This window comes from Mauremys reevesii, linkage group 7 (assembly GCF_016161935.1).
Source record: "Mauremys reevesii isolate NIE-2019 linkage group 7, ASM1616193v1, whole genome shotgun sequence".
Taxonomy (NCBI): Eukaryota; Metazoa; Chordata; order Testudines; family Geoemydidae; genus Mauremys; species Mauremys reevesii.
Genome location: NC_052629.1, coordinates 111200212 through 111227992, shown reverse-complemented (window position 1 = coordinate 111227992; position 27781 = coordinate 111200212). Strand labels below are relative to the sequence as shown.

The 27781-nt window shown below is 40.1% G+C and overlaps 1 protein-coding gene across 5 annotated transcripts in view; it reads left to right on the top strand.

Annotated features, from left to right (window-relative positions):
* The window catches only part of ITPR1 (inositol 1,4,5-trisphosphate receptor type 1), a 244803-nt gene that overhangs the window by 102293 nt on the left and 114729 nt on the right, over nt 1–27781 (top strand). For all 5 annotated transcript variants that reach the window (XM_039546362.1, XM_039546365.1, XM_039546364.1 and 2 more), the window contains 16 exons: nt 327–521; nt 2440–2691; nt 3923–4064; nt 6344–6497; nt 6853–7040; nt 9415–9553; nt 11552–11624; nt 12685–12850; nt 12944–13114; nt 17552–17617; nt 18241–18378; nt 20688–20813; nt 21164–21364; nt 24242–24493; nt 25015–25140; nt 25823–25951. In XM_039546362.1, coding sequence (XP_039402296.1) covers nt 327–521; nt 2440–2691; nt 3923–4064; nt 6344–6497; nt 6853–7040; nt 9415–9553; nt 11552–11624; nt 12685–12850; nt 12944–13114; nt 17552–17617; nt 18241–18378; nt 20688–20813; nt 21164–21364; nt 24242–24493; nt 25015–25140; nt 25823–25951 — 2518 coding nt within the window. The remainder of the gene's footprint in view (nt 1–326; nt 522–2439; nt 2692–3922; nt 4065–6343; nt 6498–6852; nt 7041–9414; nt 9554–11551; nt 11625–12684; nt 12851–12943; nt 13115–17551; nt 17618–18240; nt 18379–20687; nt 20814–21163; nt 21365–24241; nt 24494–25014; nt 25141–25822; nt 25952–27781) is intronic.

Sequence of the window (27781 nt, the reverse complement as noted above, 5' to 3'; positions counted from 1 at the left end):
TTGTGGATAACTGTTCACATTGGATATTCAGTGCTTAGCTCTAACTGGGTTTTAATATGCTCATAACAATAGTATCTGAACACCTAAGGTCATCATGTAGTATAAGGAAATGTCTCTACTATTTTTCCTACATTATTTGGGATTTTTTGTGTGGCCATGTTGAGAAACAAAAGCTATGTATGGTACCATGAATGCAAGTCTCCTGAGTGACTATGCAAATCACTGTTACTGTACCCCTGTGCAACTCAGCAGTTGTCCTAAAACAAAATATTTTAAGATATCATGGACTGGATTATTTTGTTGTTTAACCTCTTTCATTCTGCCAGGTTGGTTCTTTCTCGGTTTGAGTTTGAAGAGGTATCGAGTGGAGAAAACACCTTGGAGGTTGGAGAAGATGAGGAAGAAGTTTGGCTATTCTGGCGAGACAGCAACAAGGAAATCCGCAGTAAGAGTGTCAGAGAGTTGGCTCAGGATGCTAAGGAAGGGCAGAAGGAAGATCGGGATATACTCAGCTATTACAGGTTAACACTGTGTGCAGTAGTTGGTTTTGATAGGGCAATAAGAACCGGATGGGTGAAGGCCTTTTCAGTATAATAAACAATTAGTTCCAAATAAAGACTTAGAACACTGGACTCAGTACCCAATAGAAAATGGTGTAAAGCTTTCTGTACATGGTAAATGCACTAGAAGCACAAAGTTGTGTTTTGATGTCAGATAGAAGTCCAAGTAATCAATGTGAGCACAATGAGAAAATGTAAGCGTAAATACAGAATAAGTGGGGTTCAAAGCGTGTAAGAGTTTGGTAGCATTTATATGCGAGGTAGCATATATCTGTGGTGAGTCTCCTCCTGACGGAGATGCTCATGAGTCCGGCTTTCTCCACAATAGTTTGATTTTCTTCATGGGGATCTTAACTTTAGCTTGTAAAATCTGAGCTGTAATAGGGGTTGTTGAAAGGAAGGTGAGATAACGCTCAGAGTAAAGGAAAGAGTTGGTTGTAACCTGCAAACAGCTCTTTTTCTAAGATGCCACCACAGTTCTATATCACTTCTAGAACTTTACTTGTGAGCTCCAGACTTAGTAGATGTCCTGAAGTTCTCACCAGGACACTATATGAACTTGCAAAAACCCCACAAGAAGTTTGGTTGGGTTTTTTTGTTCCCCCCCTCCCCTTTTTGCACTATTAAGCTATGCTTCTAATATGAGGCAGTGCTTCCAGATGACTTGGCTAGACACCAGTTACTTGGCACATTGTAATTCCAAGTTCCATCTCAGACCAAATTCCTGTGTCTGGGCTATAAACTTTTGAGAATAGTTTGACAGACCATTGGCTATTGTGGTGCAAAAAGTACCACCAGAATTCCTTTTTAACTACTTATCACTTTGGCCTTGCATATTGTGTTTAAAAACTTTAAATAGTTCATCCGGTAAACTTGTTAAAAGGGATTAGAATTGATGTTTTGGATTTGGACTGCTTAAGAGTTTCAGGCCCAAAGTGGACCTGTTCTAACTTTTTTTTCTCCTGTTTATCTGTTTGCAAAGTCCATGCATGTCTTATGAGTTCTTCCCAAAAAGAGTTGTTTAAATGCTCTTAACAGTAATTTCTTCTAACCTTTCAATAACAAACCAATGAGTGTATATATAATGAAGAGAGTAGGAAGCAATTCTGTAAGGAAAAATTCCATGGACTAGGATACAAAGAAATAAGATTCAATTAAATGCCTTGTAATCTTTTTATTGAAAAACCACCTTCTTTAGAGTTAAGGTCGGTAAGGACTATATGAACACTCATACTCTGCATGTGCTTTAAACTTTAGTTGCTGGGTTATAATAATTATTAGAGTCTGTTGTATTTGTATTAATTTCAATGCTAGGTGCCTGTTCTGTTCCTGTTGACTAGATCTTTTGGGAGCAGGAAAAAAAAGTACATGAATTCAATTGTTATATCTACCTGTGACTAATTGGTATGGAGACTGATGCCTCAGTTCAGTAGGATACTTAGGCATATGTCCAACTTTAATCAGTTTAATAGTCTCTTTGACTCCATTGCCTAAGCAATCAAGAGTAGCTTGAGAGCTGCCAGTGAGAAGTGTGCTAACTTCTAAAATGACTAGGCTGCTGTAATCTTTCTGTATTTAATAAGAAATAGCATTAGCAAAGAAAAAGCGAGTGCTGCTTAATTCTTCAAAATATGCAACACTGTGACAAACTAGGTGACTTTTGGAAAGCTGTTGTCCCGCCCCTCAGATGACAATTATGTTACCTTTATTTGTGTTGGGAAATGATTTATTCTATTTTTAGAGCATCTTGTACCTATTGATTAATAGCAGTAACATTTCTTTTTAACTAAAACATTAATTGCTAAACACTGTTAACATTTTTAGGTGCTTTCCTTATATTGATGTCTGGAAACTAAGGTGTAAGTTTCTTCTCTTACAGGTACCAGCTTAATCTTTTTGCTAGAATGTGCCTTGATCGACAGTATTTGGCCATAAATGAAATATCTGGCCAGTTGGATGTGGATCTCATTCTTCGTTGTATGTCTGACGAAAACCTACCGTATGATCTGAGAGCATCGTTCTGCCGGCTGATGCTGCATATGCATGTTGACCGTGATCCCCAAGAACAAGTAACGCCAGTGAAGTATGCTCGTTTGTGGTCTGAGATACCTTCTGAAATTGCTATTGATGAGTAAGTACTTGGAGAGGTATGAAAGAGCAGGAAATTAAATAATTTTTTTAATTTAAAAACAAACAAACCCTAAACTAAAAAGTCATCTTTTTTTACTTCTTTACTGGTGCTATCTTACTAACCTATTAGTATTGAAGCCTGGTGGTATTAAAAATGTGTCTGTGGAGACACTTACTGAGAAGAACTTCATTGAATAGAAAAGCTCAATTATTTTATATGGTTGCTGCATTTTATTTTCCCCAAGAAGCAACATGGTCCAGTGGATAGTGCACTGGGCTGGGATTTGAGACACCTGTGTTCTATTCCTGGCTTTACCAATAACTTGCTGTGTGACCTAGGCAAGTCACTTAAAATCTTTGTGCCTTTGTTTCCCCTCACATCTTGTGTGTCTTGTCTAATCAGGGTGTAAGCTCTGCGAGGCAGGGGACTATCTTTTGGTACAGGACCTAGCACAGAGGGATTCCGATCTTTCAGTTGTGGCCTCTAGTTACTATTGTAATAGAAATAATTTGTAAAATACTTTAATGTGTTCAGATGTTCCAAGCAAGATGATATTTACTTGATTTAAAATTAACTTGATTTTTATTAGTTTTAGTTTTTTCCAGTTCCAGAGAATAAACACTTCACGTTCTGTTCAGTTGGGGTCTCTAAATCTCTACTGCTTCATTGCAATACTTGACTGCTAAACTTTCCTCCCCCTAGGTTAATTTTCTGAAGGAAATCCAATAGAGCATCTTCAGATTTAAAAGCTAAAGGGAAAATAAGTGTTTAAGCCAGGCAAACTATTTCCAATAATACATAATTTTAAAAAAATATTTCCACTAACACCCATATTCCTAATTGTGGATTTTTCTTTAAAAACTGATCTAGAATGTTTTTTTACTTATAGAAAAAAATCCCATTTGTATCCGGAGTTAGCACGTCATGGTCACATCTGCTCTCTTGCTGCTGTATGTCACTTGTCACCGTTTCCATTAGAAAAATGTTTTCCCTCCTTTCTTTCTCTTTATTGGTACAAACCTTGCTTTTTCACATGTTTTAAAATAGTGCAAAGTGAGCATATGGGACAAAGCAGCAAAAGCCAGGAAATTATGGCCTCAGCTTCCTGTCTCCTTGATTTGGGATAAATTATTTAACAGCCTTAACCTTATTTAGATCTTGAAAAACTTGGATTTAAAAAAAAATCTATTTATGCGCATTTTAAATTCAAGTTTAATTTTTTCCCCTCCAGCTATGACAGCAGTGGAACTTCCAAAGATGAAATTAAGGAGAGATTTGCACAAACCATGGAATTTGTGGAGGAGTATTTAAGAGATGTGGTGTGTCAGAGGTTCCCTTTCTCTGATAAAGAGAAAAACAAACTCACTTTTGAGGTAACTATTCCATTTTTATTTTTAATCTCTTTTTCTAAAGTAAAACAACTTTGCCTTTAATACAAGGTGAATTGGAGGAAGTGTCATGTGAGTACTAACCTTCGGCAACTCCCTTCTTCTTGTGAGTAATTGTTACTCATGTAAACAACCCGTTGAAGTCAGTAGCTGTTTGCAAGAATAGGTGCTAATGTGGGATAAATAAATACTCACTTGTATTTTAAAAATAATTTGCAGCGGTTATGTTCACTTTTGTGCCCACTTCGGTTTGAAGGTCAGGTTTTGGTGGTGTAACCCTTCTGCCCCTCTGAGTTGGCAGCAACAAGGGCTGGGTTCAGTATCCAGGGGTTCCGTTTCAATAACACAATGCAAAACCAGCTCGAGCCCCCACCCAGTGACCTGGGACAATTACATACCACCCCCCGGGGGCCTGTAAGAGGCAGTACTTCCCCTCTCGCAAGCACACAGTCTGAGTGTAGCAAAATCCTTTTAATAAAGGAGGGAAACAATGCGGCATTATGTTGGGGAAACACCACAAACAGGATTCATAACACAAACTGTGAGCAAAAGACCCCTTTCCCCCCCAGTAAGTTTGACAGTATCCTTTTTCCCCTCAGGGTCTTAAGTCCAGCAACCCAAAAATCACCCAAAAGTCTCTGTCCCTGGTCAGTGCAGCCCCAGACTTCAAAAGTTTATCTGCAGAGTTTTATCTCCCAGCCGAGGAGGGGAGTGGCGGGGGGCGCAGCGGTGTTAAGGGGCACCTTACGTGGTCTGAGGCTGACTGCCCCTCCTCTCCATGGGGTTCTGCTATAGCCTTTGCCGTGAGCCGCTCCAGCCCTTCCGCGAACTGCTCCGCTCCGCCAGCTGTCCCGCAAGCCGCTCCAATCGTCTCACAAACTGCTCTACTTTGCCAGCTGCTCAGCAACATATCTTTAGGCCCCCCTCACAGCACTTAGTGATTTCAGCTCTCAATAATGTTAGCTCTTTAGTGATTTCAGCTTGTAGTAGGGGAGCCTCAGTGCTGGTGCACTATATTGGTCCAAAGTGAATTCAGCTCAGTAACCTGTAACTAGACTCCTAATGGAATTAAAACTAGCTCTGATATTCCACAGTAGAGAGAGGAGGAGGTGTAATTGGTATTTCAGGACCTCAAAGGGAGCCCATACCATCAGGTACAAATACCTACCCCGACCTCTCTCAATTCACTGGGCTTTGGAACCCATGTCCCTTGTCTAGCAAGTGCTACTTCATTGATGGTGAGTCCCTCTGTCATAAAACAGTTTCATTGTCCTTGATTCACATAATCAGGGTAACAACACTTTATTCTTCCTGCCCCAATAACAGAGAAACTGGGAATCCCACAGCAGACAAAGTGACCATTTGGGCTCATGCTAGATGGGGTGGGTGTGCCTATGCAAACAAGATCAGCCCCTGAAGTTCTTTTCCACAACTTGCCACAATTCACCACCAGATGTCAGGGTAGAGCTCATCCTGACTCTGCTTACATCTGAACCCAAACTTTGTTTGCATGCACAAGTATTTGTGCCTGAAGAAGTTGTACACTCATCCAGTAAGAGAACAGTAGAACATCAATCATATAGTTTACCTTACCAGTTACAACAAACAGCTTGAATAACCTGTCATGACTATGCAGGGCAATGTTTTGTAAATAATCCATAGCTAAAGAAATATCATTCAGTACTTTTGAACAACAAATATATTTGCTGGATTTGCTTCTTACTTGCAGAAAAAGAGGCTACATTAGGCATAGAAATTATTTGGTAAAAATTATTTGCACAGTTCAAGAAACAGTATATTTGTGGGTCTTGTGGGGAAATTCCAGTTCTTGGCAGTATTAAATATTTGACTAGATATGTGTTCCTCTGAAAACTCCCTCTGGTGAGAGTCCGTTTAATGGTTACCAATTGATGTAATAACTGTTATGTAAAATATGCATTTATAGGTCAAGCCCAAAGAAGCTCTATCTTACTTTATTTACTGCCACACATCAACAGATATAGCATGCTTTTTGCTATAGAATAGCTACAGTAGGTATCAGAAGTCTTGCAATCCTGGACATGTAAATATATCTGTAGATACATAGTAGCAAACTTGTTTTGATTTCTAGAATAAAAAACTATAAAACATAATGGAATTTGCTTATAAAGTGTGGGTCAGAAAAATGGTCAATTAAGGTCATAAATGCAACTAAAAGTCAAGAAACAAACGGAGTTTTTGTGCCTTAAAAAAAGGGTTTTAACCAATACTTTCATTTTTAATAGGTTGTGAACTTAGCCAGAAACCTGATATATTTTGGTTTCTACAACTTCTGTGACCTCCTAAGACTAACCAAAATCCTCCTGGCTATATTAGACTGTGTGCATATTGCCACTATCTTCCCCATTACCAAAATGGCAAAAGGAGAAGAAAGTAAAGGTAAGACTGAAAAAATGATATGGGGAACTCCTGAGTGGAAGTGGAGGATTTCTTGGCCACATTAATTTGATCTGAATACATGAAATGGGCATCAAAATTTTCCCTTTTATCCACTGAATTCGTGGTGGTTTCCTTTAAAAGCTAAGTGCTAATTGGGAGACTAATCTAAGGAGAAGATTTCCAAAGGAGATTAGGTGCCTCACTGTCCTTTGTGTCTTTTTGAAAATATTCCCTTTGTTTTGTATGAAGCCGGATTGTTTTTTCATGAGATGTGAAAGGCTGCTTATCTTCTTGGTGCATTCAAAGTGCAGTTATCTTATTCTTACTGTGTTTGTTTTTATCTGCCTCTCTGAAGGGAGCAATGTGATGAGATCAATTCATGGGGTTGGTGAGCTGATGACCCAGGTTGTACTCAGAGGTGGTGGATTCTTGCCCCTTACTCCACTTGCTACTGTTCCTGAGGGTAATGTCAAACAGAGTGAACCAGAGAAAGAAGATATCCTGGTAATGGACACCAAGCTGAAAATCATCGAAATACTTCAGGTACTAGAGATGAAGTGGAATGTAGAGTTAGGTGGGGTCTCAAATCCTTTGTTGTGATACTCGCATCTGACATTACATTTTAACTAGATGTTAAGGAGTGCTTAGGAGGAGACGGTCCCTTCCAGTCCATTGCTGCCAAGATAGTCTTCTCATACTTAGAAGGTGTTGCAGAGGCAAACACCTAACCCCATGAAACACTTTTTGCACAGAGATTGGCAGAGATTATCTTCTGGATGGGAGTTGCCAGTTGTGCACATGGGTGACTCCGAGCTGAACTAAAGGTCAATGTTCCATCTTTCTGGCATAGCAGGTCTTCAGTCACTTATCGTGCTATTTAACAGTTAATAATTTTTATCGGGCTGGATACCTTAAGAGGACAGTTAATATTCCCCCGGCCTGCCCCATCAAACAACTTCTTGTAATTTTCTAGGGTATCTTACTGTGGGTGGCTAGGTAAACTGCCTTTGATAACTCTACAGGAGGGGAAGTGTTCTGCATATAGAATAAAACACATTTGACTGGTCACTACGTTTTCCCAACAGTCTTGATTATAAGTTACTGATACCATGAAGCCATAAGGGTGATTTCAGCCCTCCCTCTGCCAGATATAATGTTGTGGTAATGATGATGCTCCAAAAGTGAGCAGAGGCCCTTTATAGACAGAAAGGAGAACAGGCCCCCTTATGATGATTTTACATAGGCCTAAATGCTGCTGGTACCCCCTGCTGGGTAAAAGAATGCCAAACAGCAGTAAAGCTACACATAAGGAGTTTTCATTGAGCTTGCCTGAGCCACCGGTGGTCCTTTGTGTAGCGAGGTGAGGGACTGGCTTTGTGTTTATATGGAAGAAACTGTGTGTACGGAAGGCTTGCAGTGGGATAAAATGAAACAACAATTTATAAACCTGATTAAAGATAAATATCACCTTTATGGGCTGGAATGGGGCATTTGATGGTAGATTCTCTTGTTACTTTAAGACAACATTATTGAAAAACATGGGTAACAAAATTTGACCCCATTTTTGCAGGAATTGTTAAAGCAGAGCAATATATTGGACATGATCAGAAAGATGCCGTCCGTCATAATAGAACAGGGAAATTAGAAACAGAGTTAAATTAATAAAAATCGTATAGAATTCTTGAATAAAATATATTATTATACAGGAAAGTAGATTACTTCTCATTCAGATCTTGAGGCAGAAAGTTTAGATGTCCAGACTCAAAGTTGTTCTGTTAATTTGGGGGATTTAATTTTTAAAGGTAGACTAATTTTATCAACTGGTTGAGGGGTTTAAAACATTTAAAAAGGCACAAGGAGAGGCTTTGACCTTTGTCACTTTTCCCTGTTAAAAGGGGAGGGGGAAAATCAAGGAAAATGTATCCATGCTTGTAAAGATTTATTAATGACTAAACAGTTGAGAAGACATAAATTTAAGGTTTTAAAATCAGAATTTATTAAATATGGGCAAATGTAGCAATATTTATCCCTGCCAAAATACATGATTAATGATGCAAGTAAATATATCTTCTTACGTTGGGATGATGCGAGACATTCGTTGGATGGTGCATCTCTCCCAAAGGGAGCAGCAAGATGTTAATGTTGTAAAACAGGATATCAAAGTTCATGTTTGCCTGTTTCCCTTAGTACTGACTGAACTCTTAACCAATAATTGGTTTATACTACATGTTTTATTTAAACCCTATGACACATCTACAAAGGAAGTATGGTACATTGATTAGGGCACTAACCTGAGTGTCAGAAGAACTGGGTTTGATTCCCTGCTCTGTCTTAAGCTTCCAGCGTGATCTTTGGCAATTTGGTTAGGCCCAGATTTTTAAAGCTATTTCAGTGTTGTTGTGCTCAGTTTCAGAATGCCTAACTGATTTAGGAGCCTACACTTCATTTTCCAAAGGAATTTTGGCACTTCAGAGTCTGAATTCCATTGACAGTCGATGGGGTTGAAACCAATGCTTATGCATCACAGGGGTGTTGTGAGGATAAATACATTAGGTTGTCAAGCACTCAGGTGCTCCTCCAGTAGTGGGCGGGAGGAAAGGGGTGCATAGAAGTACCCATTAAATCTTTCTTAGATATTTTTGCATTCATGGTTCTTTAAATTGACCTTATACATTTGGTTAGGCTTGCAGTAGAATCTTTTAAAATAGAAAAACCCAAAGTACTGAATTTTGGATTTACTTAAAAAGGGAATTTTGGTGCATTCCCCTCCCTTCATAGTAAAATCTGCAGTTTTCTGAGTATGTGGATCTCGGCTGTTAGTTTACACAGACTGCAGTGTTACAGTCTTGAGAGGTATAGAGACGTGATGTAAAAATAACATGTCTATTTCCATTTTTTTAAAACTTTGAATCATCAGTTTATTTTGAATGTGAGGTTGGATTACAGAATCTCGTGCCTACTGTGTATATTTAAACGCGAGTTCGATGAAAGCAATGCACAGACCTCTGAATCACCTACTGGAAGCAGTAACCAAGAGGCCCCAACTAATGTACCAGGTTAGTTATTTCATAAAAAGCTTTTTAAAGAAATGGTGGGGGTGCCTTAATGACTGAAGTCCTGATTCAGCAATGTACTCAAGCTCGTGCTTGACTTTAGGCACATGATGGCCCCACTGAAGGCAGGAACATTGCTAAATCAGGTTCTAAGTGTGACAATTACATTGAATATCTTTTCCACGTAGAGCAAAAACTAGGATTGTTGTCGCTCCCTCTTGTTGCCATGAATTAAGTCATTGTACCCGTCTCAGTCTCTAGGAGCATTACAAAATTCCTTTAAAATGCATTTTGAAAATTGATTTATCGTGGCCCCAAACAAGGACTTGCCTTGTTATTTTCAAACAAAGTTAAAGTGATACAATCTACCTGACCACTACCCCAGCAAAGTAGCCTCCAACCCAATCTACCTCCTCCCAAAACAAATCCTGGGAAAACAGGTGAGTCTTGCAGATTTTCCTAGAGGTCTCTAAATCTGAATTTTGGTGGACCAAAGTGGGAAAGAAGTTATACAGCAAAGGCCCCCCCAGTGGGTCTCTTTTGATTAAAACACAATGCTGAAAACTTGTGCCCCTCAGATGTTGCTAAACTGCTGTGATATCACCTAGGGAGAGAGGTGATGTCCTGTAGCCAGAATCTGGAACACTTAAGACTTGAGAAGTCCTAAACTAAAGTATTTATGTTTGATCTGTGTGACTTATAATGCTGAAAATCAACTTGAGGATCTGTTCTCTAGATGCCAGAGGGGTTTTAGATGTGTAACTTCTCCGCACCTCAAGAGAACAAATATTTTAGTTTCCACTCCAGTCTCTTGCTCTTATAGTGTCTCTTGCTCTTGGACTGGAGGGTAGAATGACAGGCTTCTGGTCTGGGCCTTTGTAGTCAGGCTGCTTAGAACGCCTCTAGAGTTGAAGCAGTGCAGATCTATGTACTTCAATGTGAATTTAAAGCGAGAGTGTAAATAGTTCTCAGACAGATGTATCTTCCCCTTGCTGTGCCCACTGCTCACAAGAGAGATTGAATCAGGGCTCTGTTATAATGCGGAACATGAATCTGGAGGCCAGAATTAAAGTAAGATGTCAAGGACCCTATCTTGCAAGATGCGGCGTTCCTTCAGCTCCTGCTGACATCAATGAGCTGTTAATGCTTAGCACCTCATAAATCCAGCCCTGTGCGAGCAAAATGGTTACCTGAGAGGAGGCTTCACAGGCAGTGGGGTCGGCTAGGTGATCTAATTGACATGCCCTCTAATTACTAAGATTCTAGCTAAAACTTTTTAGCTATTTCCTTGCCAAAAAGCAGGGACTGCCATTTACTCTGTATCTGTACCATGACTAGCACAATGGGACCTAGACCTGACTAAGCTTTCTAGGTATTCCCAGTCAGAAAAAGTGAGATTGGGGAATAGCAGAGAGGGGAAAAAAAGTCAATATTTATTTCCCAGAAAGCAGTGGTCAGTTGGGAAGCTTTCTTAGACTATGGCAGACATTGTTTGCCTCGTATCTTTTTATTCTAGAATAGTAATTCTTGTTAACCTTCTGGCACATACCTCCTGCTGTGAGGGGCAAAAGCCATGGTGGTGATAGAAAGTGATTTCTATCATCCAGGATTTAATTGCTTAAAGCTGTCAATTAATAACAGAAATGCAGGGCATTTCCTGGGGTCGATGGTGGCCCATCAAGTCAGACACTAATTCCCATCAATGCTTTGCTCTGAAGCAGCTACTGAAAGTATAAGCTAAAAATCAGTGATGGAGGAAGAAACATGGATATCTGTGAAGTGGTTCAGTAGTTTAATTGGTGAATAGAGATCATTAAGAAATGCCTTACATTAGTGTTTCAGACAGCATCAATCAGTTCTCAACATACTATTCAGCTCATATTGGTCCATTCTGCTACATTTGTGTTACCACTTACAACTTAAGATCTCTTTAGGCTGCCAAAACAGCTACAGTTTGTATCTCTGACACAATAATCTTATGTGCGTATTTCTACTTTCCAGGAGCCCTAGACTTTGAACATATTGAAGAACAAGCTGAAGGGATCTTTGGCGGAAGGAAAGTATCTCTTCATTAGTACGTCTATGGACATAGTTGCTTGAAAACTTTTGTTTTGACAGAATATCTTTGATGGAATTTAAGACTCTTCTCCAAAGAGGAATTTTTAAATGTAATTGTTCACCAATAGAAGTAAACATTTTAAATTTTCTGTTTTAAACATTTTTAATTGCATCTAGGCTCAGCATGTTCTGGAAATCAGACACTCAACGTAATCATACTTGTTTCCTATGTTTCCACCCAACTCACTTTTCTGTGACCTGTTTTCTTACATGTGAGGCTCTTCTGTTTGTTATATAGCCTGGAGTTTAAGTGCCAGGATACTCAACAGAATAAAGTTTAAGGTTTTGCAGCTTCATGTCCCCAGTGACAGAATGAGTGAGTGTTCCGATCACCTTTCTAAACCTGGGGGTACAAAAATCCATTGGATATAAAGGCGCTCTCTCGATTTAAACAGTAATGTCCTTTAGGATTAAAAGCCAAGGAAAGAGTTAAAGCCTTTCTTCAAGCTAGGAAAGCAAAGACATAACAAAGCAGGGATTTCTCCAAGTAGAAGATTTTCATGCAAGTGTTATCACTTCATGATTCTGCTCTGCGCATGCATGTGAGAGAGAGAGTGCTTGAGCACTAATGTGTAGATCTGAGGAGATGAATCTCTCAAGTCTTGAGTGTGAGACTTCTGATTCTACTGATATTTTGGCCACGTGCAACTAACTGCATATACACAGCATTCAGCACAGAATGTCCAGGACTTTGTGTTCCATTTAGCAGGGACTAGTAGTGTTGCTTATATCATCTCTTCAAGCCTCCTGCCGCTGGAGGGTAGATCAGTGACAAGCCGGAACACTTGAGCAGATCTGACATTCCATCCGACAGAGGATAGTGCTGCACACAGCACTGTTGTCCCTATCTTGTTCAAAGCCAACAGCAAATGAGAGCCCCAGGTTGCTCTCATTTTTGATGTGGTTTCCATAGCAAAATTATAAATGCAGCTGCAATAATTTCCTGTATACAAAAAGCTGGTTGTTTTACTGAGGCGGGGGAGAAGTGAGTTTACTCTGCATTTTGTTCTTTTCAGTGACGAGAACACCCCATTAGATTTGGATGATCATGGCGGCAGGACTTTCCTTAGAGTTTTGCTCCACTTAACCATGCACGATTACCCTCCACTGGTATCTGGGGCACTTCAGCTACTCTTCAGGCACTTTAGTCAAAGACAAGAAGTTCTTCAAGCATTTAAACAGGTATGTGTGGCTATTATGTGCACGTCCCCTTTCTGCCTGCATGTGTTGCAAGTTTAAAATCTCTGTGCAACTAATGGATTGCATTCATATAAGGTTCAACTGCTTGTTACCAGCCAAGATGTTGACAACTACAAGCAGATAAAACAAGATTTGGACCAACTGAGGTCCATTGTGGAAAAATCAGAACTTTGGGTTTACAAAGGCCAGGGTCCTGATGAGACACTGGATGGAGCACCAGGTGAAAATGAACACAAGAAAAAGGAGGTAAGCACTTGCATCTTGGTAGTCAATTTATGTGAGCTATTGGGCTATCCATTTGGGTAAATAATGTCTGTACCATATTTAAGAAGCAGTGTGGGGGCTGAGAACCAGGGCTCACAGCTCCCTGACCAGAGCCCAGCTGCACCCTGGCTCTTGCCTCTCCACTCCCAGCTGGGAGTGTGGGCGGGGGGCACTTCGGGCTTCTCGCCTCTGGTGGGAAGATCCACACCTGGAGTCCAGTCAGCTGCTGGGCTACAGAACTGGGAACCCAGTTTTCCAGTGGAGCCGTGAAATTGACAAGACAGCCAACAGCTGATGTAAGCAAGGCAACATCTACATGGAGACTGCATCGCCCTACCTCACCAATTGTAAGCCCTATGTCTCTCGTGGAGATGGAGTTATGTCAGTGTAGTAGGATGTTTACATCAGTGGAAGCAGGGCTGTAGTGTAGACACTGTCACAGTTAGGTTCACTTAACTCTGCTGTGTACAGCACGCCTGAGATTCAATCAAATATAAGGTTGAAGTGGGTGGTGATGGGAGTTAACAGTATGTGGATGTGAATAGCTATCTTTAGTGGTCAATAAGAATAAGTTACTCATTGCCTTTCATACAGATAGAACCCAAAATACGCTCTACAGAATTAATATAATTTCAGTTGAATAATAGTGGAGAGAGAGGTATGTGGTGGGGAATACATGATTGCAGACAAAGTGTGACAACTGATAAGGAGGGGAATAGGATGTTACTGTTTTGTAAAAACACTCTACCCTTGTACTCTGGCAGAGGGATTAGTGTGACTTAACACAAAAACACTTTTTAATACCCAGGGTATTAATCACTAGTCAGGAAGACTCGATTTAATCATGGATTTCTACATAAAAGTGCATTCTTGTTGGTTGGTGTAACCTTAATACATATTCTTCACAACTCAGAGATAGATGTACCTTCTAAAAGTGAAACCTACACACTACATTTTAAATGATTTATTTTGAAAACTTTTCAGATTAGTTTTACAGCTATATCAGAAAATGAATGATTGGTTATTTTATTTACCAAAGGTAATTGAAGCAGATATTTTTGAAGTCACTGGGAGGTGATCTATCTCCAATTCAACAGGATAATCATTAATATTTGGAGGATTTTCTTAGGAGGAGAGCATCACCAGACAGATATTTAAATTGTTTTATTTAACTAAAACAACAACGTTGTGTATTTTGGATTTTTTTTCTTCAACAGCAAACATAATATTTTAACAAAACAAGCATATGAATTTTTGTATTTAATTAAACATTCAAGTTTTTTAAAATAGCTTTGTTTTTGTTAAAATTGTTTTTAACTAAAATAGTGAAATGAAATATTAAAAAACAAAAATTAAGTCGAGTATGTCAGCCAGGTCAACGTGATAAACTTAAAATATTAGCTTCTGCAGCTAACTCAGTCATCACCTTCATTTTCCTGTTTGTTCATAATCTGGAAAAGAAAAACAAGCTTTCCTGCTTTTTCAGGTCCCAAACAATTTCTCAATTTGAAATGAATTAGTCCAAAAGAAGAAAATATTTTTTCTACACTGGCAGAAGAAGCTACTGCTGTGAAAAATGAGATTATCACTTCAACGGTCTCTGAATCCAAGTGCTTAAGTGACTTCCGCCAGTTCACTGGTGTGATTTTCTTTAAAACATCATCAGCAAACATATAGTTCTTGAATAGTTCACTCTTAGCTCTGAAGTTTATTATAGTTGGCATTATGGAGGGATGATTGCTGGATGTCCATGTCATAGCCAACTCCTCTTCTTCAGCAGTTAAGGTTTGACCCTGATACTGAGTACTGAGAATATTTGCAAGAAAGTGAGCTGGTGATAGTGCTTGTCCCATTCATTTTTTTTAATGTTTGTAATTTAAGTCTGTCATTGCATATTTCTCTTTTTAAGATCTCACTCAGTTCCTTCCAAATTTCAACAGCATCAGCAATAAAACCGCTATTTCCCTGCATTTTGTTCAGTGCTACAGAAATAGGCTTCAGGGTACTCAGCATGTGTTCAACATTTCTCTTAAGCCCAATGTTGAGAACTTTGGCTGTGACGGTGCCATCTATTTTTTCATGATTTTGTTCACAAACTATCATCAGATTAGGCAAATTCTTTATATAGTGCTCAAAACAGTCCACTACTGAGTTCCCTCGCACGTCTTGTGGGAGAGTTAGTTTGATTCCTCCCACTTTTTTCAGAACAGCTGCTGCAAAGTGGTTGTTATGGAAGTATTTTTCAATTTCAGCAACATTAGCCTTTATTTCTGAAGCAATAAATTCTTTGGCTAGGAGGTGCATCAAATGGGCACTGCAACCATATGTTGTTAGCTTGGGAATCTCTTCACTCTCTTCGAAATAATTTCTTCTCATCTTGGATATGTTTGCAGCATTGTCTGTGACCAAGCTGCATACTAGACATTTGATTTTTTTTTTCAGGGTGTTATAGCTTTTACTGCTGCTACTTGTATGTATTCTGCTGTGTGTGCATTTCCTGATGTATCAATTGTTTCTGCAAGGAAGACATTCCCTTCTTCTGTTGTCACACAGCACATACAACAGGATCATTGCGGACATTGCTTCACCCATCAAGATTCAGATTAACAATTTTACCCTCTAAGCCTTTTGCACACTGCTCAATTTCTCTTTCATACACTTTATCCAGCAATTTGCTTGCGACAGCTGCTCTGCTGGGTGGACTGTATCCTGGTCTTAATGACTGAACCATAAGGAAGGTGGAGAAAGGAGAGTTGGTTGCATAAACGAACTGGGGAATTTTTTCATCAGTTACCTCGTTTTGCAATCTGCTGGTTCTTATCACAAACTTATCTATGGCTGTTTCTGGATGATGGAGATGTTTTTTCTTTTTGCTACAGGTGATATACTGTGGCTATGTGACATACGTGATGGGACTGAAACACTATCATTGGCAGATAACTCTGAAACTATAGAAAATGATGGTGATCTTGAAGGTGGATAGTCTTCAGAATCCTGTATATTGAGGATGGATTCTCCTAAACAAAATAAATCAATGCAGTTATTTAATTATTATTACCATACTGCTCATTTAGTATTACTCATTGCATTCACTGACACTCAGAACTACTTTAAAGGTTAAATTGTAAAAGGAAGATCTGCCTATTTCAGCTACTTATTTTTTATCACAACTGCATCTAAAATGATAGTACCATAGAGTAACAACTATATTTTTTGCTCAACATGAGAATTCAAGAATAGTCCAGAAGGAAGACAGGCAGTCCTTATGAAAGAAATATGAAATAAAAAAGTTTTCCAACCTGAAGATCCTGCATGTTCAGACATGTTCCTTTCATCATCTTGAACGCAGCTTCCTTCTGAGAAGGAACACTTCTCGTGATGTTTTTTCGTTCGGGCAACCAGGCCTTGCATTTCTTTGTTGCGCTGTTTGCATTTTGCACGCATGCCTGTCTTACCCACAGGTAGAGGAACTTCATTAAAATATTCCCAAACTGGGTCTCTTTTACAGCCTGCTGCAATTATAGGTTTTCCCTTCTAGTGAGAGAATGGTATGGTAGGTCTCAAATCAGTGAAGGCTACACTCAGAAAGACCTCAAGACTTCTGGAATATGCTGCTCAAACAGTTTGACTTTTGTTACTACTGCCTGTCCCTCCCTTCTCACATTTATCTCCAGACTTCTCCTTGTCCAGATCTATTCCACCCCTAGCAATCTTCTGTTCATTGAACTTTTTGAAACTTTGCACTTTTAGAGAGAGGTAAGGGATTGACTCTGTGGACACACATTTGCAGGGGGCAATAGAGTTGAGGTCTGTTATTTCTCACCTCTTTATATTTATTTATTTAAAACATTTTTGCTGTTAACAAGCATGTTATCTCTGGAGACACAAATCCACAGTTTGCAAAACTAAGCCTCTCTGATAGTATCTTCTAGACTGAGCACTGAGTCCCATTGGTTAGAAAGATTAACCTATATAATCTATACAGAAGACCCTGGAACCCCATAGGATTGGGTCCCTAATCCATGAATTATTGGAACTCATTTACAAAACTTTTCTTAAACATTACATGAGTATATTGTCTCATACTATAGAATTAGAAGTTATAATCCCTATTCCATGATGAGATATCTTTGAACTATAACGTATCTTAATTAAAACCGTCTTTAGATAGTTTTTCCCCTCAAAGCATTTTATCAAAAAAATCCGATTTTAAATAAAACCTGATTTTTTTTAAATTTTTTTTTAAATCATTGATTTTTATCTACCCTGTTAGTACCCTCAATCTTGTCATGAAACTGTAAGGTGACAACTGTCAATTTTGGTCTTTGTAGATTCAGTTTAATACCCATATTTCTCAGCCATAGGAGCTATCAAAGAAAATACTCTAATCAATTAATAGATTATTGGTTTTGCCCCTAGGAAGGCCACAGCAAGTCACAAAAACATGAAAGTACTAGCAGCTATAATTACCGGGTGGTGAAGGAGGTAAGACTTGGTTTCTTTAAATTGAAGTATAAACTAATGGTGCAACTCAGATTTTAGTCTGAATTTAAAAAAACTGGAAAAACTGAGTCACATTTACACTGTGAAAATTACTTGCTGAGTTCTAATTTGCTGAGTGGTAGAATATCCCAACTCCAGTGAGACATCTGGAATATAGCCAACATGCGGGTTATGTATTTTCCACAAAAACAGATTATTCCAAAATTTAGCATTAATACTACTTATTTCAATGGGAACACAAATTTTTATCCTTATAAAGGATATAAAAAAAGCAGGAAAGTCTGGAAGCTCATTTAAATCTGTTCTCTTTCTTTAGGGACTTGTGCTCCATTGTATCGTCTAATACTTTTAAAAACTAATGTACAATGAGAAGCCAGTGTGTGGTGGCTTATAAGTGTTAGAAGATTCTAGGTTCAACTCCTAGCTGGCAAATGCCTGAATTAGTTTTAAATTGATTTTTTTCATGTCCTTTCCCCATTCACCCAGTCTCTGTCTGCTTGTCTGTCATTAAACTGTGAGTTGCTCAGGTCAGGGAAGTATCCATCTTAACATAATTTAAACCAAAACGAAAAATTGCAAGTTCTAAAGCAAATTTCTTCTCCCAGATTTTGCTTCGGCTTAGTAAGCTCTGTGTTCAGGAAAGTGCTTCGGTCAGGAAAAGCCGGAAGCAGCAGCAGAGATTGCTGCGGAACATGGGAGCTCACACCGTGGTTCTGGAGCTGCTGCAGATTCCATATGAGAAGGTGGGTTTTGCACACAGCTATTTCCTTACTTTACAGTTCTGCTGACTAATATTAAGAGCTCCCTGAGATCTCCTTAAACCTTAGTTCTTTCAGCTACCTTTGGCATCAAAGAAGCTATTGTAAATATTCATGCCTCTTTAGGAATAACTCATGGTTTATATAAGCCTTTGGTTAAGTGTGAAACTTCTGATGACAACAGACAAGATTCTGAGCTAATTGCTGAAGCACCAACTTCGTCCATTGCAGTTAGTCAGATCAAAAGCTTGTCTGTACTGGGGCAATCAAGAAAGTTCATTCAAATTAACTAAAGGTGTGAATTAAAAGTGGATAGTTAAAATGCATTAAACCCTGGTGTGGGCACACTCATTCAGAATTAAAGTGGTCTTAATTCAGTTTATCTTTAATTTTGAATGAGGGGTTAATACAGTTTAATTAATCCACTTTGAATTCTCACCTTCAGTTAATTTGGCTTAATTTTCCTTAGTGTCCCCAGATAGCCAAGCCCTGAAGCTTTGACCTCATTGCCAAAACCAGGTATGTGTTTACTGCAGGATAACTAACATGCATTAGATTCCCACTGTCCCTTATAGTTTGACAGAAGCTGGGAATGGGTAACAGGGGATGACTTGATGGTCATCTGTTATGTTCATTCCCTGGCATTGGTCACTATCAGAAGAGAGGATACTGGGTTAGATGGACCTTTGGTCTGACCCAGTATGGCTGTTCTTATGTATAGTGTTGATCTCACCTAGCTACCTTGTAGTAAAAATGACAGCAACTTCTCTCCAGCAAGATTTACAGCAGGATAGCTAACAAAAAGGAGTTATCCCATGGTGGTAAACCAAATACCTTTTCAGTAGTAAAGGCATAGCCTCAGAATTGTAAACTATTCCCTAAGACAGCACAAATATTTTAAGCACACGTGATAAATATCAGCTTTCTAGCGAAACAGTGACTGAGTGTAGAGACAGCTTAGCCCTCAGTGAGTGCTCTGCACTATTGAGTAGGTGACTGGAGTTTTATTCACAGCGTTCTTAGGCATATTAATACTGTGACTTTTTCCATCACATGCAGCTACTCCACTCAACTGCTGGCTAGAATCTTTTTCCTGCCTCCCCCTGGTGATTGTAGGTATGACAGAAATTAATGCCATGGTTTTGGGCATTCTTGGTATTGGAAGATAGTAGGTTGCCAGAGAGTGAGGTGAATGGCCTCTGAGAGATGGGAGATACAGAACGGAAGCGATCTTGAAAATCTTGCCCAATTTGAAAACAGAACAGATTATCTAGTGTGAAGCCCCCAAATTGGTTTGATGTGGGGGTAGGGGGTGTTTTTTCACATTTTGCCTTGGAAAAATAAATTGAGCATTAACTGTGTGAATTGTGAAATACGCTGGAGAATGAAACACGTAGGGGATGAAATCCCCTGTACTCAGAAGCAGCGTGAGCACTTGCATTGTGACTTTCCCTGCTGTCACAGAACCATAGAAATGTCCTAGTGCTCAACCTGGCTGTGGAAATAAATTGGTCTCCTTGGCGCCTCTGCTGAGCCAGCTGTTTATGCTGATAGGATTTTGTGAGATGAACTGCAGCATGACCTCAAACCACAAACATTTCCATCAGGGCACTGACCAACTGTTGGGTGCCAAATGCTTTTATCAAAGAAGTATGGCTCATTTTATTTCATTGACTATCTGTTACTCCCAGCTGAGATGCATTTATGTGTCAGTTAAGTCAGAGACATGGTTGCACCTTCTCAACTATTCTGCTGCTCAAACTTAAGTCACAGACATAGAGAGTACTTACTCCTGTGAACAGAAGCTGAATTTTGTTATTACATCAATATCTTCCTATCTCCTTCTTCGCCATCATCTTCAAGCTCCTCAATACTGAATTCCATATTAATGGACTTCATGGCAATCTTCCTATGAAGCCCAAAGGTATGGGAAAGAACCTGATGTGTGGTTTGCCCTATGTACTAGATATGTTTGGTTACCATTCATGGGGTTAAAGTGCATTATTGGCAAGCTTGAATGTTGCGTATTCAGATCTGAAAGACATAACTTATTTATATTGTGTTTTGTTCTCCACAACTTTTAAAATCGTAAAGGGGGCCAAGTTCTTATCTGATACCAGTGGATTAATTTGGTTGGAGGTCTATAGTGGAGAGAGGTTTGTTTTTCTGCTGAGAGAGATGTGACTCTGAAAATTCTGTGGAACAGGTGGTATCGTGGTCCACCCAAAGCTCACCTGAAAGTGAACTTTGGGGTTGTTTTTTAATCCCATCTTATTTGTGTCCTGCAATCACAGGCGGAAGATACAAGGATGCAGGAGATAATGAAACTTGCACATGCGTTTCTACAGAATTTTTGTGCTGGGAACCAACAGAACCAAGCATTGCTGCACAAGCACATAAACCTGTTCCTTAACCCAGGGGTAAGAAGTGATTAACTTAATACCATGTTTTTTTGTAGTAAGAAAGTGGAACAACCTGACCTCTGTCATGGCCTCTGGGCCAGTTCTTATGCAAAACTAGTTAAATGGATAGCACTTTGTTCTCATTAATGTTGGCAGGAGCAGCATCTGGTTAGTGCACTCAGTTATAATGCAAGGGGTGGAGGTGGATGGAGAACAGTATCCCTGATGGATACAAGTCTCTGTACTGAAATGCTGATTCCTCTGAGAAGTTCCTTCTTTGTATTGTCATGTTCCCTGCAAATTCATTGATGTTGTCCTGGCGTGTATGTGTGACTTTCTTTTTCTTTTCTTTTCTTCCCCCTCATTAGATCCTGGAGGCAGTAACAATGCAACATATTTTCATGAACAATTTCCAGCTTTGCAGTGAGATTAATGAGCGCGTCGTTCAGCACTTTGTCCACTGTATTGAAACTCATGGCAGAAATGTCCAGTACATCAAGTTCCTGCAGACAATTGTGAAGGCGGAAGGAAAGTTCATTAAGAAGTGCCAAGATATGGTTATGGCTGAGGTGAGAGATGCATATTTCTGTAAGCTCCTGGGCAAAAAAACACAACTGGCGTTCAGTAGAAAGTGACATATTTATCCTCTTGAGGATGCCGAGAAAGTGAAGGTCTCAACTGGGACAATATACAAGTGATAGCCAGTTATCACAGCGCACAAGGCTTTATTATGAGCACAAGCTGCTTCATCATGCTCCTCCCCCTTGGATGGGAAGGATGATATTTAGTGTATCTCAAAAGTTATCCTCCCTGGTGCCACAAAAAAAGTACACTTGTGCCACAGCCCTAGTCAAGCTCCCCCTGCTGCACACTCACCAGGCTGCTGTGTTTGCACCCTCAAGCTGGGCCCATGTGCTTTTATATGTCCCTTGGTCTGGATAGGCTCCAGCACAGTCTCTGGCCACGGTCTCTCTGCAAAATTTTTGGGCACAGAATTTCTGTCTGATACCCCTTCTGGAAGAGGGACCCTATAGCTCAGTTGCCCTAAGTCCCCAGGGCTAGTGCTGACCCCCAAAACACTTCAGTAGCTTAAGTAAACTATTTCCCAGAATTCCCTCATTCTGGGCACTCTGATTTATAGTTTATCCCTTTAGGGACACGTGATACTTGAAGCAAATAGAAATAGACTTTACAGAAGGATTTCTAAGGACAGTCACTCTTTACTTTAGAGTTCATGACATATACAGACATCTGCAAGAAACACTTAGATGCTATTCCCTGCCTCAGTTACGTCACCACTCCTGAGTGTTCTTTGAGATTTGGGTCCATGTCCTTTCAGGGTTCTAAGTCGCTCTGCTGGACTGCACTTCTCCAGCTTATGGCTGCTTCTGTGAATCGTTGATTCTCTCTGACCTGTGCAATCAGCTTCCTTCAGCTTTGTCTGGTCCCACAGTCCATAGGTCCCATCTCCTTCCTAAAGCCTGTCCCTTTTTGTTCCCCTCTCTGAGTCCCTCTGTGTTTTGAAAGGGCTGTACCAACACCTCTGTCTCTTTGTCCCCCTTTTAGGGGAATTCTGTTGCTGTTCTTCTCATTCCCTACAGCCAAGCTGGGTTGAACTGGGTCTCCTAGGGCCCAACCATCCCACTGTTTGAAGGTGTTCCCATTCGAATGAGAGCTATTCGGGTTAATAATTTTCCATTGTCCCTGGTTTGGGAGAGACATGTTACCAGCCCTGATGGGAGATCCCACATACAGTGATGCAGCACGTCTGTTAGTCTATAAGGTGCCACAGGATTCTTTGCTGTTTTTACAGATCCAGACTAACACGGCTACCCCTCTGATAAGTGATGCAGCAAATTCATAAAACCAAACAGAATTAATAAGTCGTACGTAGATTCCCCAACCTGTCACAAATGGGTTTGAGTCAAGGGAAGAACTATCTTTCTCCAGTAAAATCACTTAAAGGAAATGGGTGGCAGAGGGGAGGAAAATCCTTCCCTTTTATTAAACTTTTCCCATTCAGCCTGATGTGGGACTTACTCAGATGAGGAGTCTCTTCGGGCCTTAACCAGCTGAAAGTGTTGGAGCCTTGATGGGTGTTTAAAGTAGGAGAAGATTGTGTATCCACAGCAATTTGTTAGGGCCATAGTGAACTCAGGGAGGGAGGAGGGAAGGGAAGGATGGGGAGGTGTGGGAAATGATGGAACAAATTCCCTTTAATTTCAGTTGCAAAGGATCCATCTGTTTAAAAAGTGCATTTGCCTATTTGATGATTGGATGTTAATTAGCCTCCTCCTCTGGAGGAGCCTTGGGATCTGAAGTGTGGGTTTGTTTGTTTTTTAAGCTTCTGGCCTTAATGCATCAATTTCACTGGGACTTTTGACTCTGGATGTTGTTCCACATGCTGTAGTTAAACTTAAAACAGAGTGTCAGCTGTGCCGTGTGGACTTAGTCCTGCGAAGTGCTGAGCAACCCTCTTTCCTGTTGAAGTCAGTGAGTTGAGGGAGCTCTGCCCATTGCAGAGTCCAGCCCTGTGAAGTATGGCTTTGCATGTGAGTTTTGCTCTGTGTATTATGTTTGTGATAGACGCCTAGATGTGTCTGAAATCTGTAGGGCAGATTTTTAACAGTGCTCAACAGCTCCCTTTCTTTTCGGTTGCTATCCATCCTACTGTTCTCGATAGAGGCTGGTGGAGTGCTGAGCTGTTCTGAAAATGTTACTCTCTTCCCTCCCTCCAACCCCCAAAGTAATGTTATGTTGATGGAAGTCTGCCTCATGGGACTTAATCATGCCTCTAACTGCTTGTTGAAAATCATTGTGTAAGGAATGGGGAATTACTCAGCCTTGAGGTCCTACCACCCAGAGGTCTCGAAGGACTTTGCTCTGAACAGAATCTTGTGCCCCAAGCTAACACTACAGACAGATCAGCTGAGGCAATCTTCATGACATAACTACAGAAAAGTCAGAAGCTGCTTGAAAGAACTTTTATCTGACTAATGAGGCGCCAGTTGAACTGACATTGATGTTAAAGATTTTAAAAGTGATAAATTTCTAGGGCATAACATACTTAGAACAGAGGACTAGAGGAAGATGTCATACTTCAGAGAGATCATTTATAACTGTGGAAAGAGAGTGCAAGGTACAGAGCCTCAGATGGATCTGTGATCTGCAGTTTTACTGAACTCAAAAATAATTGCAAGAGAGCATAACATTCCAGTACACAGATAATATATAGCTTTAGATTAAAGGGGGGACCCTTCAGCCTGTTAGTAAAATGTTTAGAGGATGACGTTTGAGGTCCTCTGAAGAAAAGTGCTGGGTAAGTGGAAGATACGCATGCATGTGTGTGTACTAGAAATGGTCTGATTCTGGTAGAATCTCTTAAGTGGAGACATAACAGAATGGAACCCAAAAGAAAGCTGTTTGTTGTTTTGTTCTTTTTGTAGCTAGTCAATGCGGGAGAAGACGTCCTTGTGTTCTACAACGACAGAGCATCTTTCCAGACCTTGGTCCAAATGATGAGATCGGAGCGGGACAGGATGGATGAAAACAGCCCTCTGATGTACCATATCCATTTAGTAGAGCTGCTTGCTGTATGCACAGAGGGCAAAAATGTCTACACAGAAATCAAGTGCAACTCCCTCCTCCCATTAGATGACATTGTTAGAGTAGTAACTCATGAGGATTGCATACCTGAGGTGAGGTCTGATATTAAACATTGCCTACCTGCATGTGTAATGTATTAAAGTTAGTGGAGTGCGGTTTGTTTTTAATCACTCTGTTTTGGCCTGGAAAGAATGGCCTGTGGTAAGCAACAAGACTGTGAGCTGGAAGTAAGTGTGTGTGTGTGTGTGTGTGTGAATATCTCTTTCTCCGCCCCCCCCCCCCCATTTTAAAAATGAGGATGGTTACTCCCCAGGAGTGTTTGAGGCTGAGCACATTGGCAACATACCTTACATAGATCAATCTTGAATAGAAGTGCAAATTATTAACATTATGCTGAATTGTGGCTGCAATATTTCTGGCTTTTCCCTTTTCATTGCAGATGTCTTGCTATTTATGGGATTGGATTTCAGCAAGAGTTAAATGAAAACAATAGTTTCTGTAAATTCAGCTACACATTTTTAAAGCCGTTTTAATGTGATGACTTTGCATTGACTAAAATGCCCATTAGCTCTTTTTTTTTTTTAATTAACCATTTTGATTTCTCCATTTGTAGGTTAAAATTGCCTATATCAACTTCCTAAATCATTGCTATGTGGACACAGAAGTGGAAATGAAAGAGATTTACACCAGTAATCACATGTGGAAACTATTTGAGAACTTCCTGGTTGACATCTGTCGGGTAAGGATTTCTATACCTATACCTAAATCTAAAAGAGCAAATGGACGTCGTTGTGGTGAGCATTAGCAGAGGTTCGGAATAGTGCATCTTGAAGCTCTTTATTGGTTCCTCTCATTTCAAATTTATATTTGCCTGCTTCTCCATTTAGGCCATTGTGGACTTTTAGTTATGTTCCATGGAACATGTTGATCTTTTTTTTTTCCCCCTTAAAACAAAACAAACAAAACCCCTTGTTTCTGCATCATATGTCTCTTTCTATTCTGCCACTGGCTTGTTCACTCTGGCCAGGTCGTGTGGATCCTTCTCCAACTGCATTTGATGTATCTTAGCAGGTTTAGAGCAATTTTCCTGCGCTTGGCATTTATTTTTCCAAATGGCTTTGTGCCTGGGATACCAAGTATTTCCCCATAGGAAAACATTACATCTCATTCCTACCTATAAACACTGCATTCTTTGCTCTGAGGTATCCAGTTTTTCCCCTCCTATATATACTAGATGATGCACATTAAAAATGACAGTATAAGGCTTTTGGCTTTGTGTGTCCCAGCTATATGAGTGATTTTGGTTTACACAGAATACTGTGGCGGATAATCCATTCAGAACTAATGCTCCAAATCACAGCAGTTAAATGTTCATAGTTATCAGTTTAAGATGTGTTCTAAAAGGATGAATTATTTTGTAGACATGTAACAACACCAGTGACCGAAAGCACGCTGACTCCATCCTGGAGAAGTATGTCACAGAAATTGTGATGAGTATAGTCACCACCTTCTTCAGCTCCCCGTTCTCGGATCAGAGCACCACTCTGCAGGTAGGTGACAGTATAACAGGTTAAGGAAATGAGCTGCTTTATTCATGAAACCACAGTAATCCGACAGGATAAAAAGAAACAAGTCAGGAGTGGGAGGTTGCGGGGGGGGGTAAGAGAGAGAGAATAAATATTCAGAATAGCACAGAAGTATAAATATTTCCTCCTAGTACCTTACAGTTGAACACTCCGTTGCCTGTAGAAGGGACTCTGTGCTCTACATGTACAGAATTTTTTTCAACAAGTTCTGTAGAAGCTTAATTGTAAAATGACACTAACTCCATGATATTGGTGCTCAGTGCTGTTCCTGTCTCTCCAGGTTCGGCTTTCTTAAGGGAAATGATAAACAGCATTGCTGTGGCTCTGGCAGGGTACACTGCAAGTAGAGAGATGGTGATGGGGGTTGGTTCATGATGATTATTTTTAATTTGTATTGCAGTAGTGCTTATTAGCCCCAGTCATCTGCCAAGACCCCACTGTGCTAGGTAATGTATGACCAGAACAAGAAGACACCTACTGCATATACTACTAAGTGTAAGATGCGACAACAGATGGAGAAAGACATAGTACAAGGGAACAATCAGACAGCATTGGTCAGATGATAGCCTGTGGTCTCAAAACAACTTTATCTAACTCCTCTATTCTTGTTGTCCTGCTGCTGTAACTTTCCACCAAGGCAGCATAGGGATGATGTAACCCGACAGAAAGGTACAATGAGGAGGCTTTGTAGGTGTTTATGGGAGAAAGCACAAAGGTGCATGTCTGAAACTTTTTAATAGGTGGCTGATAAAAGCCGGCACCATGGACCAATTGGATTCAAACCTCGCTTCAGACAAACTGCATTTTAAGGACACTTTGCTTTCATTTCTCTAAAATGAATCTCACATTTTAAAAATGCTGCCACCTGTTTTCTTTTGTCATCCTGATTAAATCTCTGGACCTGTGTGGACTTGGGGAAAGTTGGAGCATGAGACTCAATACCTTTGTAAAGTGAAAGGAGATGGCTGTTCTCCTCTTCCACTGACAGCAGTGCCAAGATACCTGCCAAGATAATACCTGGATCACTGCTGCAGTGACACCGAGATAGTGGAGGCAGCCTCTTAAATAATAATCATCCTTTATGAAAGTTTTAAATAGCCTTTTGGGTACACGTGGGAGGGGTGGTCATGGGTCTGAATGGGTCTGCAGGAGCTTGGATATGATTTTCATTGAAACCTGGTGCAAATGCAGGTAAGCAGAAAAAACAATTGTGTGTAATTGAACACAACTGGCAGCAGGTTAGGAAGCAGCTGATTTCCATCTGTGGCAATAAAGGGCATCTGGGAATTTGCCTTTTCAGCCCCTCTTCAGGGAACTTGTACTAACCATTGTAGTGTGCTAACATTGTAGTGGCTTGCTATAGCATGTCCCACTCCAAGGAAAGTTTATGTAAAACAGCCTGCTGCCTGACCTTGCAATCGGTAAAGACTTAAAATTCTGAGCAGTTCAATTGGTTCCCCCTTTTCCCTGAACATAAGCAGTAGCCCTCACACACTTCTGGGTTTGATCAGCTCTATCCACATTTCTCTCATTGGGAGGGAGCTTGCCCTCCTTGAGTCTGGAAGAAAGACCATTTGTGGACCTGAGCCTATATTAAACAATGGACCTGCTCCTGTAATGCTTACTGAGGCAAGCAATCCTTATTCAGGCAAGTAAGTCGTCATACTGAGGATACTCTCATGAGTTAAAGGGCTTGAAGGATCGGTTCAGATAGGGTAAACTTGCCATCTGTGTGTATTGCCTATGAGGTAACCGTGGCAGCTATCTGCACTGTAATTTGGCCTGATTAGGGGC